Source organism: Equus przewalskii, chromosome 3, assembly GCF_037783145.1.
Source record: "Equus przewalskii isolate Varuska chromosome 3, EquPr2, whole genome shotgun sequence".
NCBI classification, from domain to species: domain Eukaryota; kingdom Metazoa; phylum Chordata; class Mammalia; order Perissodactyla; family Equidae; genus Equus; species Equus przewalskii.
In genome coordinates this window covers 38,292,852-38,309,536 of record NC_091833.1, presented here as the reverse complement: position 1 = coordinate 38,309,536, position 16,685 = coordinate 38,292,852, and the positions used below count along the sequence as shown (strand labels likewise).

The following is a 16,685-nucleotide window of genomic DNA, read 5'->3' as shown; positions in this document are numbered from 1 at the left end:
GTCCTCTGTGGGAACCAAGAGGCTGAGTCCCTTTACTCCAGGTGAGGGTTTCAGGAGATGTGGGTCCCAGGGGAGGCGACAATTGAAATGAAGCTTAAATGAGGAGAATTAAATGATAAGAACTCTTATCATGCCAATAATCAGACCCACACAGAGAGGTATGTGCATACTTTATTAGCACTGAATATGCAAAACAGACCAACAAGGCCAGGCTTAATAATAAAAAAATTTTTAATTCCTTTGTAAAAAGCAAAAAGCGCAACAACACAAACTTAAAGTCCCAACTCAGGTTCTGTCATTTTAAGAGAACACATAGTGCTTTTAATTTAATTTGATAAAATGGCATAGCCTACAAGATGTTTAAAAACAATGTCAGTGGATGGCTTAAAGCCCACTTAGCGAATACAAGGAGTCAGCAGAGTTGCTGCCACTTCTTTTTTAACTTGTCACAGCCCAGATGTCCACCCACAGGAGGGCATCCAATGACGTTGTGGGGCCCAGAGGAGGGCAGGAGGTTATGTCGGAGAAGGCTGCATTTCTGGATTACAAAAGCATTACAGAAAATGATAAATTGAGATGTAAACAAAGGAAGAGGGTTTGGTTTGGTTTTCATGAAATTTGCCAGGCCATTTTCTCTTCAAGTCCAAGTCTGGACAATAATTAAAATATATAAATCACCCCATAAATCAAACACTGAATGATTAACATATCTTTTTTCACTTGTCAAAAACTGACCAGCCTAAGGAGAAATGCAACAAAAACAAAGAAAGCTTTCAAGTTCAAGCTAATATGCTAAGTTGAAAAGGACTGACAAAAAGCCAGTCCAAATGACCAAACGACAAAACTGCCCTCAATCTAATTGTGTCACCTTATTAATGCCTGCTTCTCATACTCAACTCCCTGATACGGCTGAAGAAGAAAGCGTTTCAATTCACCAGTCAGTCACCACACAGAACCATTTACAAAGAATCGGAACTTAACATAATGTACTCAAAATAAACATGTAACTTGTTTCCATTTATTGTTTGAGGCACATGAGAACTTTGCAATGCCTCAATCATTCATAAGAATTTATTCAGTGCATAACAATCAAGGCATTAAGTTAGGCACCATTAGCTCAATGACCAAATTATTCAAACTAAAACTTTGAAGACACATGTTAACAAATAATTTTATGTAACTTCCAAGTATATGCAGCCACCTGGGAGACACAGTTTACACACTGACACACTAGAATTTCTAAAACATTCTAATTCTACAGAGAGACAACTGAACATTTTAAATCAGTAGTAGCTCCTCTCAAAAAAAAAAAAAAAAAAAAACTGGGGCTATATAGAGACTCTTTAAGTCTTAGAATCTCGGAGCTGACGGGAATGTTTTCTCAGTTTAGCTCCGTATGAATAAAACTCTTTAAACATCAACCATCATTATTCTGGTCTCATAACTGTAGAAAGTACCTGAAGTTGACAAACATTTTAAGGCGGTCCATCACAATGTGGAGCAGCTGCTAACATAAATCTCTGACGTCGACTTGCCTGCTCACCTCCTTTGCAGACATGCACAGAATCTCCAGTTGCAAGCAGCAGAAGTTCACAGAAAGTCAGACAGACCATCTTTTTAAAGGAGACTTGTAATATCCCTTGCTGTGAGGCAAAAGCATGGATTATGGGAATAAAAAAAGAAAAACAAAGTTCTATTCCTCTTTAGGATGGTCTCCAAAAGGATCCATCTAATTCCAAAAATGCAGTATTTGAATAAACGATTCCTGCTTCCTCAGTCAGGGTTTGCATTTTGTTAACATCCAAGGCTTCACCTACCTGAGTGCACATTTATGTGAAACAGAGTTGAGATCGCAGCAATAGTCTAGGCCCACAAGCTGATAGTCCCTCTGATTAAGCCATTATTCAGAACACCTAACCCCAGAGAAACAGGAAATTTTTTATTTCACTTCTTACATGAAATAAAATTGATGGTTTATCAATGAACACAGCTTGATGAATTCATGAGATGGAAATAGTGCTAAATAAAATGGGTTGAAAATGCTGAAAATGTTCAGACTACTGAAGCCTTAGTTTACAGACTGAAATTCTGTTTCAGTGGCTATATCATTCCCACCTGATGATTGTCCTTAAAAAAGAAGTGGAACACTGAAGCAGCAGTGGCTGCCATTTTCACTTGAGCTGCCTCTAGAAATTAATGGAACCCTCAAACCAGAGCAACAGTATGAGTCCAAAGAGACTTACCATAACACCCTTCAAAATAAAAGTAAATAAAGCTCCTCAGCAGGAGACTGTCTTATTTCTATTTCTGTGCATGTATTTACCTGAATAGAAAACAGCATTTAACAGTTTTCTGTTAGGAACCTCATGCCAAGATCAAACCAGATTGTAACATTTATCATGAGACTTTATATTTCTGCTAAATACAGAGACATAAAAGCTTCTCCTAATAAAGCTATTTTATATAGCTAGTAATTCAGTAAAGCAAAATTCAAAACAAAATGTGATTATCTTAAATATAGGAAAAGAAGTGACAGTTTCAAACAGATTTTCAAGAGAGAAGAGCACCTTTGCTAAAGGAAAGAATTTGCTGACACTTACCGGCCGTTCTATCTATTCTCTCTCCATTTCTTCAACCATAAAGTAAGCGTCACCATAAACTACTGTTGTCAACCCAAGATATTTATGGATTTCAATATTAATGGTTCTGACTACTCTTGAGTGACCCTGAGAATACACTAACACGTTGTCATTTGTAATTCCATGTCAGCACTGACTGAATTGTCATGCCCAAGCAAGAAGACCAAGTATGACCACTCGGGCTCTCAAATCCCATTTAATGATCCTCTGGTTCTCAAGTAGTGAGTGCAACGATTACCCTTTTATGTATGGGGAAAGTAGCCAGTGACACTGTAATAGGTAACAGTGGAATTAAGAAAGGTGGAATTCAAAATATCACTCTGTCTCTCTTGAATATCGAGAATGCTACACCAAAAAGTTGCTGAAAAAACTGACAAAATTTTTTTTTAGTATTTATCAAAGTTTCATATCATGAATCATCATCATTCTTTATAATTCTGGAGGTGTGCAATAGTTTCACAAAACTTTCAAAATGGTAATTTAACTGGATTTGCTAAAAGGAGAGGATGTCTAGAAAAATGTTGTTTACCAATGAGGTCACTCTAAATGGATTCTTTATTTGGTTTCATAATTAGTTTCAACTTTACACATAGCTGACACAAAAAATATAAGGAAAAGCACAAGAGACCAATTATGAAAGTTACAAATGTACAGTTTATCAAAGTCATATTTCATATCTCTAAAATTACAATAAAGACAGGTCATAAAGAAACATATTTTAAAAAGGCATATTTTTAAACTAATATAAACAAATCTTGGAGTAAACTTTTAACTAGATTCTAAGGTGTTACTTTTTTCACATTTTAACCAGACGTCTTACAACGAATTACTCGTTTAAAGTAGAGGTTCTTCCCCACAGTTCCTCAAAAACTACTATTTTGTAAATGTTAATTCTTCTAATTAATGGCATTTTGGAATCACTGGAATTTCTCTGAATCCCAGTCTCAATTGTTGCTTTAAGCCTTAAGTTTACAGAATGTTCTGAAAACAATGCTCTTGTGTTATATCTTACAGTAGAAATCCTGAAAGGAAATATTAATGAACAGATCAATCTAATTTGTAAGTAACAGCATTAATTTGCATGTCGTTCACGAAGTCCTGAAAAGAATTTGTTCTCTTAAGCACACTATATATGCTCAAATGGTGCTGTTTATAGTACTAAAACTTAGATTAGCAGAGCCCTTTCTCCACATCCAGTGCTGATGTAAACTTCAGCACCAAGCACTGATGTTTAATCACAGTAGGTTTCAATTAATGACACTGAATTAATGAGGTTTTATTATACTCAAATGGAAAACCAGATACATGGAATAACTCGACCAACAGTAACAAACGTCAGTAAAATAAATTCACAATGAGCTCTTCTTGACACACCACAAAGAAATGGCATTATTTAATACTCCATTTCAAGATCCAAACACAACACTTCACTGATGTAGCATATTTTTGTTTTCTTTTTAAGTAGTATTGCCAATTTCACTCAACTAGAAACCCTGCTGGCTTAAATCCTTGTTTACTTAATATTTTACTTAGCTACCATCTTCTTGCTTATACGATCTTAGATATGTTTTCAGAACTTCCCTACACGCACTGTGTCTACAGAATAGTATATAAGCTGACAATACAGAGAAAGACAACTCCTTTTTTGCATTCGCTGCATCCAAAAGCAATATGACACACAGCACTGGAGTTCCCTACCTAGAGTTTTTGAGAAATTCCCCAAAACTCCTCCCAGGAGTTTATCCCTCAAAACCACCTGCCGTGGCATCTGGAATTTCTACCATTAAAATCAGCTTGGATTAAGGCAGAAGGCCCCTTACAAAACACCTGGAGACGCGAACAAAAGGAAAGGCAAGAGACATAACACAACAAGGCACTCATCACACAGTTCAATCTCCTCCACGTATTTCACGGTCACAGCACAGCTCCACAGCCAGGAGGCAATTTTAGGGCCAGACCAGACGAGGGGTTCAAGGCAGACACAGGCAAGAAGAAAGGAAGAGAGGCCAAAGTTTGGAACGAGGCCTGCGGAGCACCACTGCAGGGAAAAACCCGACTATGTCGAGGGGGAACAGTTATTCCTCCATTTATCACACTCCGTCTTTTGCCTTACAGTTATGCAATGTCGCTTTAAAAGAAAATGTGAAACAGTAAATGGATCAAATTATTCTGATTTCCAACAAATGGCATTACCAAGACATTTTCTCTGAATTTTTACACTTTCCATTGTTTTTATCCAAGAACAGTCAAAAAGAAACAGCACCAATTTTGCTAAATGAAGTAACTTTTTCCTGAGGTAAATGAATGCTTTTCATCCTCAATGCTGCCATTCCCTTTCATTTTTAAGGTTTAGAAAACTGATTAGGGAGTCTGAACACACTCCAGAAGATGCTGCAAACCTGAAAAATTGCAGAATGAGTTGAAACAAACTCAATCCACCTTTCTAAAGTTGCATTCTGGAAGTACAAACCAAGAAAGCCAACACATCATCATACTACTGCAAACAAAACCACAAGCACAGCTTTATTTGTAAAAAGCAATTTGTTAAACAACAAAAGCCAGGTCACACTAATGAAGATGACTCTGAACAAACGCCATGGCATGCCATGGTGATGATGATCCAAAATATTTCTCACTTCTGTACGTAAGCAAATACTACTATCTGTACACTGTGAAAAGAGAGAAAGCTTAAAAAGCTCATAAGTTTCGCCAAAGATACCCTTTACTGCATTAAAGAATAAGTCAATTTCAGACCGCTGACAAGAAGTTCTAACAAAATTTAGCGTAAAGTCATGTTTTTGTGAACTATGTATTATCTAATTCTCGTAAAAATGAAAAATCATTTGGTATTCTCTTTTCCATTCAGTATATCTGTACTTCCTACTCATATTCAAAGGGAAGTGCTATTTCATAGAAGACTGATAATCAAAATTATCTCAAATAATCGTAAAACTCATATGTGTGACAAAATGTTTAATCCAGTATTTTAAAAAGCCAACAACATAAAGTCTATAAGAAAGCATAGGAGAAATAGGAAGAGTGTGTCCATCTTAGAATCAGGATTCAGCAACAAAACTTTTTTCTATAAACAAAATTTCACATTTAAAATTTCACATCAAGATCCGTATCAAAACAAATACATACTTAATTTTTCCTATTTTGAGTATATTACCCACACTTGCAAATCAGTTCTGCAAAAATATGCAAACCAGATTTGTGGAATTATGGGTGGATAGGTACCCTTATAATGAAAAGCCATTTATAATAATATTTATAATATTGCATTGGAAGAAAGCAAGATGAAATGGCCATGGAATGGTTGAATGGGCTCTTTCACATTAACTAGTAAAGACACCTAGCCAGAACGTACGAACAATTATTTTTACATTCTTCGCTTGATGACAATTTTACATTTACATTAAGAATCCACACTTGTGATTTAAAATAAGGAACATGACCTTATGTGCACAAGACTGTTTTTTATTTAACTGCAGACACGTTTACTGCTATCATTTGAATTGTAAGCTTTACATTAATTGTTTTGAAAACAGGTGGTCGTAACATACAGACTGGAGTTACACCTAAACAGCACACACTAGAGAGAGACTTGTTGGTCTCTATTTCAGCAGAGTCTTAATTTTTGAAAACGTCAACAAAAAGCCCTTAATACAAAACATAGTTCTGCTGAATGAATGTGAACTGACTGTTGACATGAGGATCCACGCCTGCAGAAAGAATAACTGTGCATCCGTAGTCCTATTTCAAGTCATATTTGCAGAGGTATTTCCTATTTTCTTAGGTGTATGAATACTGCACTGAACCAGGAATGGTTCTAATATAACCAACACAAAAGAAGATATTTATTCTGTTTCTTAAAAATGAGAACACAATTTCTCCCATCACCACGAACGAACACACGTATTACTTTAAAAACTGAGCAAACCTGAATGGAGCGATGAATAGTTCCAAAGCCCCAGAAGAACTTATGCATCCTAGTCTTTAGGCTGCTGGGTTACTTCACTAAGTGCTCATGGTGCAAATGACTTTATTGCCTTGCGCTCTAGTTGCATGCTCTGGCCACATTAGATCCTATCTCTGTTCTACATACAACACACACACTCTCTCTCTCTCTCTTTCCAATTTCAGAGGCCAGCTCCGCGCCTAGCCCAAGCCCGTCCCTGCTTTGCTCTGGAGTCCTGACCCAGGAATGAGGAATACTACTTAATCCTGGATGATCTGCTCTGCTGTCTCGTCCTTCCAGGATTCGTAGCACGGTTCCTCCCCCACTCCACACAGAAAACAACGAGGACGGCGGACGCCCACCGCGCGACACTGCCTGTTCCGTTGCTCACCCCACGCATCCCGGCTTCTCTTCACCAGAAACCCCAGAGCCATCCCCGCCAGGGGTCTGCGATCCCCGGGCAGGGGAGGAGGGCCAGCCTCAGGAATCCACCAGCCCGTGGACAAGGGGGTCCCGGAGCAGGGAGGGGGCGCGCGGGCGAGGTCACCCCGGGAGGTGTGCTCCACGCGGACCTGGCAAGCGCCTGACGGGCCGGCGGGGGCACCGGGGGCGCCGGGGCGCGCGGCCAGGGCCCGCGGGGGAATCCCAGGCGGGGGCGGTGCCCCGGTCGCCCCCTCCCCCGCCCCGCTCCCCCGCGCTCCCCCGCGCTCTCGCGAGCGCTGTGCAGGCCCTTCCAGGGCGCGGGCGAGGGGGAGGGGGCGCGGAGGGGGCCCTGCCCGAGCGAGGCGGCCGGCGGAGAGCCACGGCCACATAAAAATGCCACATTAATTTTTTAAAAGCCATAAATCACCCCTCCCTCTGCAAAAAAAAACCATAAACCCGATCCCATGCAAGCCTGCAGCAGCCACCCACTTCCTATTTCTGTCACAGCAGCTACACCCTGCCAGCAACCACCCCCGGGCGCCCCCTCCCGCCGCCGCCACCCCCGCCGCCGCCTCCCCGCGGCTCAGCCATTTGCCAAGCGACGCCCCCGTCCGCAAAAATGCCCCCCGCGGGCCGGGTGGGTGGCGTGGGGGCAGGGCGCGCGTGGGAGGGGCTCCAGGGTTGCACAATATCCTAGAAGGTCGGCGGCCGGAGCAGAAGCCGGGGCGGGGGAAGGGCGCGAGCCGCCGGGAGCTGCGGCACGGCCCCCGGGCGCCGCGGCGCGCAGCTTACCTTTCACCACCCTGTCGGTCGTCGACAACTTGGGGTCAATTGCCTTGGGCTCGGACATCTCCAGCCGCCGGAGCACAGCGACGCGCTGCTCGTCCGTCCGACTGCACACCCCGACCGGACCGGCGGGCCAGACCCTCCGCGCCGCCGCGCTGCACGCCGCTCGCCGGGAGCTCCGCGCCGAGCGGCTGGAAAGTTGCTGCCTTCTCCGCGCGCGCCGCCGCCGCCAGCCCCGCCGACTCCGCTCCGGGCTGCGCGCGTGTGGTGGTTATTTATTTATTTTCCGAGCACGCCTCTCGCTTCTTCTTTTATTCTTGGGGGAAGGGGGATGGGGAGGAGGAGCGCAACCGAGCACCCACCCTGGCGCGGAGACCGGGCACCGCGGAATGGAGCCCCACGCGCGCACACTGCCGGGATTAAAGCCGATCACATGGGGCGGGCCGGGGGCGAGCGAGGAGAGGCAGGGCCGCGATGTCAGTGCCACCAGCCGCGCCTCGGCGTCCCCGGCGGCGGAAAGGCGGCCGCCGCTGCCGCCGCCGCCGCTGCTTCCCCACACCGAGCGCCGCCGTCCGCAGCCGCCGGAGACGTCCCGCTCCGCGCTCGCCACGCTCCCCTCCGCCGCCCGCGCGCCTTCACTCACAGGCACAGCCGCGGAGCTCGGCAGACAGTCCCGGCACAACCTCCCCGCCGCCGCCGCCACCGCGCCCGCCTCCGCCGCCGCCTCCGCCCCTTCCTCCTGCCGGCCCCCGCCTCCCGCGCCCCGGCCGCCGCCTCCTCCCCGCGGAGCCCACCCGCTCCCGCCCCGACGTCGGAGCTGCGGGCGCTCGTTGGCTGGGGCGCGCGTCACTCACGGCCTCCCCGCTCGCCCCGCCCCCTGCCGCGCCGTCCCCGCCCCGCGATCTGTTTTCTCCGCGGCCAGTCGGGAGGGCTTGCTCCTCCCCCGCCCGGTCCCCGCTCAGGTGTCAGTGTGGCTGCAAGGCTGGGATTAGGGAAGGAGAATGGGCGGGGGGTCGCGCTGGGAGGAGAGGGGCTCCACCCCAACCCACTGGGCTTCCGCCCCTGCCCCGCGCACACACCCCGGCCGCGCTGGCAGCCGTGCCAGGCCAGCCCGGCTCAGCCGCAGTGTGAGTAGCCCGGTGCCAAGGGTGTCCCGGGTGTGTGCGTGGCCCGCGAGAGGGCACGAAGGGAGGAGGCGGGGAGAAGGGAAGGGGTGGGGCGAGCGGCCGAGGGAGGGCGGGGGAAGGAAGAGCGCGAGGGGCTCGGGCCGCCGCACCGCGGCTGTCGCTGCCGCAGCTGTCCTGGGGGCATCGCCAAATCGGCGACGAATAAACAGCTTACCTTGGGGAGACGGGCTCTGCCTGTGATGAGTGTACGGTGGTTTTTGCTGTTGGGGCTTTTTTGTGGGCGGTGTGGTGGTTATTAATGTTTCCCACCCATGCACCCACACCTTCCGAGGAGGGGGCCGCCCTCGAGCGCCGAGGGCCGGGGACGTGGCGGGTGTGCGGGGCGCTAGGGGACGTGGAAGCAGGCTCTCCAAGGAGGATGGGGACAGGCATCCAAGCCACCCCGGGCAGCTCTGAGTCACCCGGGGCAGCCCTGCCGGTCTCCAGGGAGAAATGAGAGGGCGGGAGAAACGCCGGAGAGGGGCGCCTTTTCCCTGTTCACACGCGCTCACGCAGCCACTGGTCGGGACTGGTGACACCACATCTCCCTTCCCCACTGCTTCCAATCACCCGACACCCACTTGGTGCTCCCGATGCCTGCAGGGCCTCGAAGCCCACGGTGGATCGGCACTCGCGTTGGAAGGAGACCAAAGGAAAGAATGCGGGATGCGGGAGGCCACAGAGTGACAGTAGCCCAGATCTCCTCTCTGACCTGCCTGCCGCGCCACGGAATGAGGAGCAGGTCTCCCCCTCTGCCAGAAGGTCACCTCCGCACAGACCCTCGCAGACTAACCGCAACGCCAAGGACGAGCCAGGAGGTTGGAGCCTCTTTGGGAATAATGGAGAGAGCTGAATAAATTTCTCACCCTTCATCCTTCCTGTTTTATTTCCAAATTCCTTCAATATCAGGTTTTTCCTGTTTTCTGGATTGGACCATGAGCCCAGTAAAAGGCCTAATGAAAGACTTAGGGAGCTAGGAGATGGAGCCAGAAGTGTTTTGGGGACAGGGATTAGATTAAAATTAACACTTGGAAATAAGGTTTAGGAATTAACTGATGGCGCTGGAGTGTGGCTTGAACAGTGTGGCCTGCAAAGAATAGGAGTTCACACTGGAAGGCAGGTGAGCCTCTGTGGAGGGCTCCTAGCAAAAGGAGACCATGCGGGGTGTGTGCCTCTGGCTCCAAGATTTTGCTGCCCAGCTTGCAACCCCAGGATAGTGTGTGGTAATTAGGCAGACAGTACGTTTAATAAATATGGATTGTGCTCCTTTTATATGCCAGACACTATGGTAGATAATTTGTCCGGGAGCCGGGGGTCGTATTTTTAAATGGTCCTTGCCCTGAATAAAGCCTAGAGTCCAGTAGAACTGTCGTAAAATTTGAGCTCTGAGAGACTGCTGTTTCGCCTCAAGAAGAGCTTGTTGAAAACAGCCTCCTGAGCACAGCAGGGCTAGTTGCTAAGGCAGATTTGGGAAGTTGGTCCCTGGCCAGATGGCACAGAGGGAGGCAAGGATGCCAAGACCTGTGGGTGAAGAAGAGAGCCTGCTTGAGGCAAGAGAGGAAACCCTGTTCAGGGATGCTCACTTCCAAGGCCGCAATGTTCTCTCCCACATGTCGCAAACAGAGATGCAGTTCCCACCGTTATTTGGACTCACTTTTCAGGTTTAGGAAAAACATCTTTGAACCAAGATCAGAAGGCTTAAAATGTCAGCACCATAGAAAAGTTTTATGATACAGATAGGAAATAAAGGCACACCTTTGAGGCACACCCTTCAGTCCGCTACAAGTCTAGGGCACCTCCTAGCTGAGGTATGTGTGGGAAAAAAGTCATGAATCATAATCACTTTACAAGTCATCTAATTATCACCAGGTACCTGTTAGGCATGCGTGTGGTTCCATACAATTGCAGCACAGGCACATCTTAAACAAAATTCAACCCTGGGACTAACCAAGTCCACATACCTGGCGTACTGCAATAGCCAAATCATCTTTCTTATTGAGATTTTTTCAGATGTCCTGCTATCTGCTACTGCCGTTTTTTTTTATCCTGTTAGACTGCCCACGTAGTCCTTGATTATATTACCACTTCCATAAGATTACCTTACACCTGGAATTTACATTTTCAAGAAGTTACTGCAATTCCTGAATGCTGACATTAACAATATCCTCTGCTTCTGAAGAACACGAAAAGAGAAAAGACAAAAAAATCTTGGCAAGAAACAACTTGCTGTACTAAAAAAATGTATTTCTCCTTTCTTAGTATACTTCTCTCTGGGAAGCATCTGCCCAGGAAGGAATTCCGTTGCCTGGCCTGCCCCTGCTTGCATCTAAGTAGGTCCTTGTGACTAGTTCTGGTCAATGGGCTTAAGTGTTTCATCACATTCGAGCCAAGGCAGTTAAGCATCAAATGTACGTTCACCAGCCCATGGGCGCCTAGCCTTTAGCTGAATGCAGAGGTTTCTAGGACCCAGGGAAAGGCATAACCCCAAATGGAAAGAGCTGAGTGTCTGAATTACCACATAGATGAATGCTGCCTACCTACTAGGAAAATCTGCATTAGACTTTACACAAAGAAGAAATCAACTTTTATTGTGTTGCTGCATTGAAATTTGGGGATATGTTTGCTAGGGTAGTTAGTATTACCAAATTAATACACAGAAGTTATTTATTATATTCGTTCAAAAAGTAAAATCCAGAATTACTGTATATCTGTTATATAACAGAACTTCCAGAAGATTAAAAATATTTCTTTTAATACATGAGCATCAAATTTTGGTCTTTTGGTAAATGAATTATTCATTTACCAGTTGTGTTTTGAACACCTGTGCAAGGTACTGTGCTAAATGGTGCATAATGTATAGAGTAAAGGATTCAGAGATCTAGTCCCTTCATTCAAGGATCTCAAAGTCTTGTCTTACAAGAATTGTACATATATTATCTTTGCAAACATTTAGGTTTAAGGTGCTACTTCTTCTCGCTATTGGAGAAAGCAAACTAATTTTACTATTCATTTCACCAAAACTAATTAGGAAAATAAATATGTGGAAAGAAAGAGAAAATATTGAGGATTTGGAATTATCTATGCATTCAGACGTTCCAAGTCACAGCTCACCTCCATTGGTGCAAATCATAGTACATGAACGATATTTTAGCTTGCTATTGGTGCTCTGCTATATCCAGAGGCTTTTTTTTTTAAGAAAAAAAATGAAGATATTGTATTTTATATCCTGTTTTGAGAAGAACCTCTTTTAAAATTTTGGCCTTCCTTTGGTTCCTGGATGAATTGACTATCATTTTGACATTAAGAGTTGAATAAGAGCGTCTGGGTTTGGCTCTCCTGAGGCATGCATTCCAAGGCAGCTTTTTGTTGTTTATCTTTTTGGATTGCTCTTGAAATGTTATTGAGTCTTGTTTTTTTCAGGAGGCAATTTTACTCATTTAGAAAAGTTATTTCTCAAAGAACATGAAAAATTGTTATACCAAATGTATTCAGAAATAAATTTAATTTTTTTCCATCAGGGACCAAACTATACCTCATGTAATTGTATACTCTGTCTAATATGGAGAGGATATGTTTTACAAAAAATTTGGCAAGACTATGTGTGATCATTATTCATTTCAACTTAATAAACATATATTTGTATTGTTTTATTTGTATTTGTATCTTCATCTCATATCACAGTTCTGGTCACAGAGTAGGTGCTCAACAGATTTTGCTGAGTGCATTTTAAAATTTAAATTTAAAATTTAAAAATGTATTGGCATCCATTACTAGGCCAAGTACCACAGTCCCTGCTCTCAGGGACATTTCAATATTACTAACATGCATATTAATAATAACATATACTTATACATATATATACACACGCAGGAGAGAAATCTTAGCCCTTTCTCCTATATTCTAATTTTATTATTAATTTTAAAATTGTGAATAGATTAATGGTGCCAAGTCATAAATGTTTACATTTAACATAGCTATCTATGTGCTATTGAACATCCAAGAAATATTCATGCTGTAAAATTTTATGTATTTTGGCTTCTCTGAACTCAGAATTTCAGAATATCTGATCTGAAATGAGCTGAAATTTACATTTGAAGTCCTTTGAGTCAACTTCAACAACAATAGCAAAAGGCTTAGTAATCAAACTAAAAGGACTACCAAATTGTAGCAGACCTGGCCAAGCAATTTAGGAGAAAGTTTGTCAAGTCCTTTAAAAGCACATTTGCGTATACAGAATCAATACAGTAATTAGAAATGAGTTTCTCTCATCAAAGCTAGCAGAAATTTAACTTTACTGGAAGTAAGTTTTGCCCATTATTGATTGAAAATCCATGAGTTCGCAAGTATTTGTTCTTCAATTAGAAAAGAATCTTTCACTCAGACTAGCCATCTTTCCATTTACTTATAACTAGTGAGGTTTTGTTTTGCTAGTATTCATGGTTATTGGAAAGCGTGTATTCAACAGACATTTATTGAACACCTACACATATACATATACTGGGAATATAGCATGAAAAAAACAAAGTCTCTCCCCTCATAAACCTTACATTCTAGAGAGGAGAGACAGATGTTAAAAAGGAACGATCAAAAGCAATTGCTCACATACACATGATGTGTCAGGTGGACTGAGTGATAAGCATAAAAATAAAGTTCAGTGGTAAGGGCACTGGAAGGAGCGAGGGGCAAAGGGAGGCTACTCGTTGTCGTACACAGATGGGTTAGGGGAGACCTCTCTGAGAAGGTGATATTTCAACAGAGATTCGAATGAAGTGAGGGCAATATCTATGCAGCTATCTAGAAACAGAGAGTTTCAGGTTAAAGGAACAGCATGTGCAAAGGCCCTGAAGTAAGAGTCTGTTTGACATTTCTAATTGTCAAAGGAGACCAGTATAGCTGGAGTACAGTGAACTAGAAAGAGTGGTACAAGATGAGGTCAGAGAGATGAAGTAAGGTCAGATCATACAGGGCCCTGTAGACCATAGAAAAGATTCTGAATGTTGTTCTGCTGAAATGAGAGGTATTTTATTAGGAAAGTGATATGATATGATTTAAGCTTAAAGAAAATGGTCACTCTGTAAGAACTGACTCTGGCTGTAGTGGTGGGAAGGGAACAGGGGTAGAAATGGGAAGACCACATAAGAGACTAGTGTCATAATCCAGGCTAGAGGTAAAGTGGTTTGGATTACAGCGTTTAGAAAGAAGTGGTGAGAAGTATCTGATTCCAAATATATTTTAAAAGTAGAACTAACAGATTTGCCCATGGTTTGGATAGAAACTGTGGGAAAATAAAAAAGAGAAACCAAAAACTCCAAGGTTTTAGGTCTGAGCAATGGAAGATGGAGTTACCACTTCCTAAGAAAAGGAACTTTGGAAATGGAGAGCATATCCTGTGGAGAAGACCTAAAACTAGTTTTAGACATGTTAACTTTGAGATGGATATCATGCATAAAGTGGAGATGGCATGTACATAGTTGGATATGTGAGTCCGGACTCGAGAGGAGAGAGCCAGCCTGGTGATGTGTAATGCTGGGAGTCATGGCATCTTAGTAGTAGTACTTGACTTCAGTTAGAGGGTAGGGAGAAGAGCAGGGACCAGCAAAGCTGACTGAAAGGGGCAGCTTCTGGGGGAGAAAGGTGTGTCTCTGAGGTTGTGTCAACAATGCTGGTGGGTTGAGTAAAATGACAACTGAGAATCGGCTATTGGTTTTGATGAAAGATCACTGGTGATCTTAACAAAGCAGTCTTTATACCTACCTAAGATAGCACCTCATCGTTTTCTGCCCATTTATACTGACTTAGCTCCTTGTTCGTGTGTGTAATTATTGACGTTACACGTGTGGGTGTGCTATGGGTGTGACGTGTTTATCTGTCTTCTCGCAACTGGATGTTATGATCCTTACAAGCAGGGACTTTGTCTTGTTTCCATTTGAATTTTCAGTGCCTATAGTATGCCTAGCACAGCTAGGTGCTTAATAAATGTTTGTCTAAAGAAGGAGTATTTGCCTACAATGCTAGCCACCTTAGTTTTTCTGATTTTCTCAATAGCTGAAATAAACATTTCAAGGGGGTGGGAAGTCAGGGAATTAGGTGACGGTGGTCAAGAAATACAAACTTCCAGTTAGAAGATACATGAGCTCTGGGGATCTAAAGTACAGCATGGTAACTGGGCTTAATAACACTGTATTGTATATTTGAAAGGTACTAAGACAGTAAATCTTAAAAGTCCTAATGTGAGCTGATGGATGTTAATTAATCTTATTGTGATAAACATTCTGCGATATATACAAATATCAAATCTCGCTGTACACCTTCAACTTATGCAATATGCCAATTATATCTCAATACAACTGGGTAGGAGGGAAGAAAGAAACAATTCAAAGCATTTTAGGAAAAAATTAAAATTCATGCTTAAATTTTTTTAAGTTACGAAATCCACTTTCATAGAGTAAAGGGAGTTGACGCAGGCCTTCAGGATGGGAAGCGGAATGGGAGTTCAGGAGCGCAGGTTGAGCATGAGGTGTGTCTCTCACCTCCCTCACGGAGTAAATCCAGGGGCGGGCAGGGATGACTCATAGCTCCTTGCTCTCCAAACACACAAAGAGTTCTATTGTTTGTGACATCTAAGTTACTCCCTGGTGGTAAGTTAGGCCAGACATTAGCAATTTTTAGGGAAGAAGTGGGCAGGGATTGAGTTATGGTTGTTTAGAAGCAGTCCCTCAAAAGAATTTCCTTCTTTTTTTCAGGGTGTCCCTGACGCCCAGCCCAAAGAAATCAAGACAGTCATGGAAATTGTGCTAGATGTGCTTTAGAGTGCCTGTCCTGCCCACAGCCCTGTTTTAGATAAAATGCCCAGCCGCAGCAACTGCTGAGTGATCATCAGCTCACAGATTCAACTGCTGCCATCACAGAGGATTGGCCCAGGAGGGCGACCATCTAACTAGAGGACACCTAAGGCCTGCTGACCTTTAACCTCCCTGACCTAATTTGCGAAAGTTAACTAGGCTAATCTGGTACCCTCTGGGAAGAACTTGCCTTAAAAATTCAGAGGAAAGTTGGTGGTATTGTTTGACTGAAAGGTCTTGCAGTCTGGGACTGAGATGGACACTAGCAAAGGATTCACGTGCAAGGTGAGTAAGCAGATGAAGCCATTCAAGCCAGAGGGACCACAGGTCAGATTTAGCAGGGGTGAAACAAGAAGAGAGAAGACAGAGAGAGATTCCATATTTTTAAAGATAGGCCCTGAGCTAACATCTGTTACCAATCTTCATGGTTTTTTTCCTTCTTCTTCTCCCTAAGGCCCCCCAGTACATCGTTGTATATTCTAGTTGTAGGTCCTTCTAGTTATGGCATGTGGGATGTCGCCTCAGTGTGGCCTGATGACCAGTGCTAGGTCCGCACCCAGGATCCAAACCAGTGAAACCCTGGGCCGCCGAAGGGGAGCGCGCAAACTTAACCACTCGGCCACAGGGCCAGCCTGAAAGAGATTCCTAAATCTGTTTTCCTTTTTGTCCTTCCTAAGACATGGTTGTTTGACTTTTTCCTGGATTTATGGGACCCCTCAATATCCTTACAATACACCCTGTTTTGTAGAGCTGGTTTAAGAGTTACATTCCTTACAACCCGAAGACTGCTCACTAAATCACACAGAACACAAAAAGAGCAGCTAAGATGGTTCCTCCGTGCCCTAGGTAGGTTTTCGAAAGTTGACAC

General features: G+C 44.1%; 2 protein-coding genes across 8 annotated transcripts in view; one reads left to right on the top strand and one right to left on the bottom strand.

The window, feature by feature from the left end:
• Positions 1-9,469, bottom strand: part of PPP3CA (protein phosphatase 3 catalytic subunit alpha) — a 287,898-nt gene extending 278,429 nt beyond the window's left edge. For 2 of the 7 annotated variants that reach the window (XM_008522335.2, XM_008522336.2), the window contains exon 1: positions 6,992-7,427. In XM_008522335.2, the coding sequence (XP_008520557.2) occupies positions 6,992-7,412 (421 nt within the window). In that variant the 5' untranslated portion in view covers positions 7,413-7,427. Of the gene's footprint in view, positions 1-6,582; positions 7,428-9,150 lie in introns of those variants that run through there. The other 5 variants (XM_070614181.1, XM_070614175.1, XM_070614183.1 and 2 more) reach the window with 5 other exon arrangements.
• LOC139082617 (serine/arginine repetitive matrix protein 1-like) lies at positions 7,488-9,847 on the top strand. Its single transcript, XM_070615316.1, has 2 exons — positions 7,488-8,936; positions 9,579-9,847. The coding sequence occupies exon 1, from the start codon at positions 7,488-7,490 to the stop codon at positions 8,799-8,801; it is 1,314 nt and encodes a 437-aa protein (XP_070471417.1). The 3' UTR covers positions 8,802-8,936; positions 9,579-9,847.
• Positions 9,848-16,685: the final 6,838 nt, after the last annotated feature.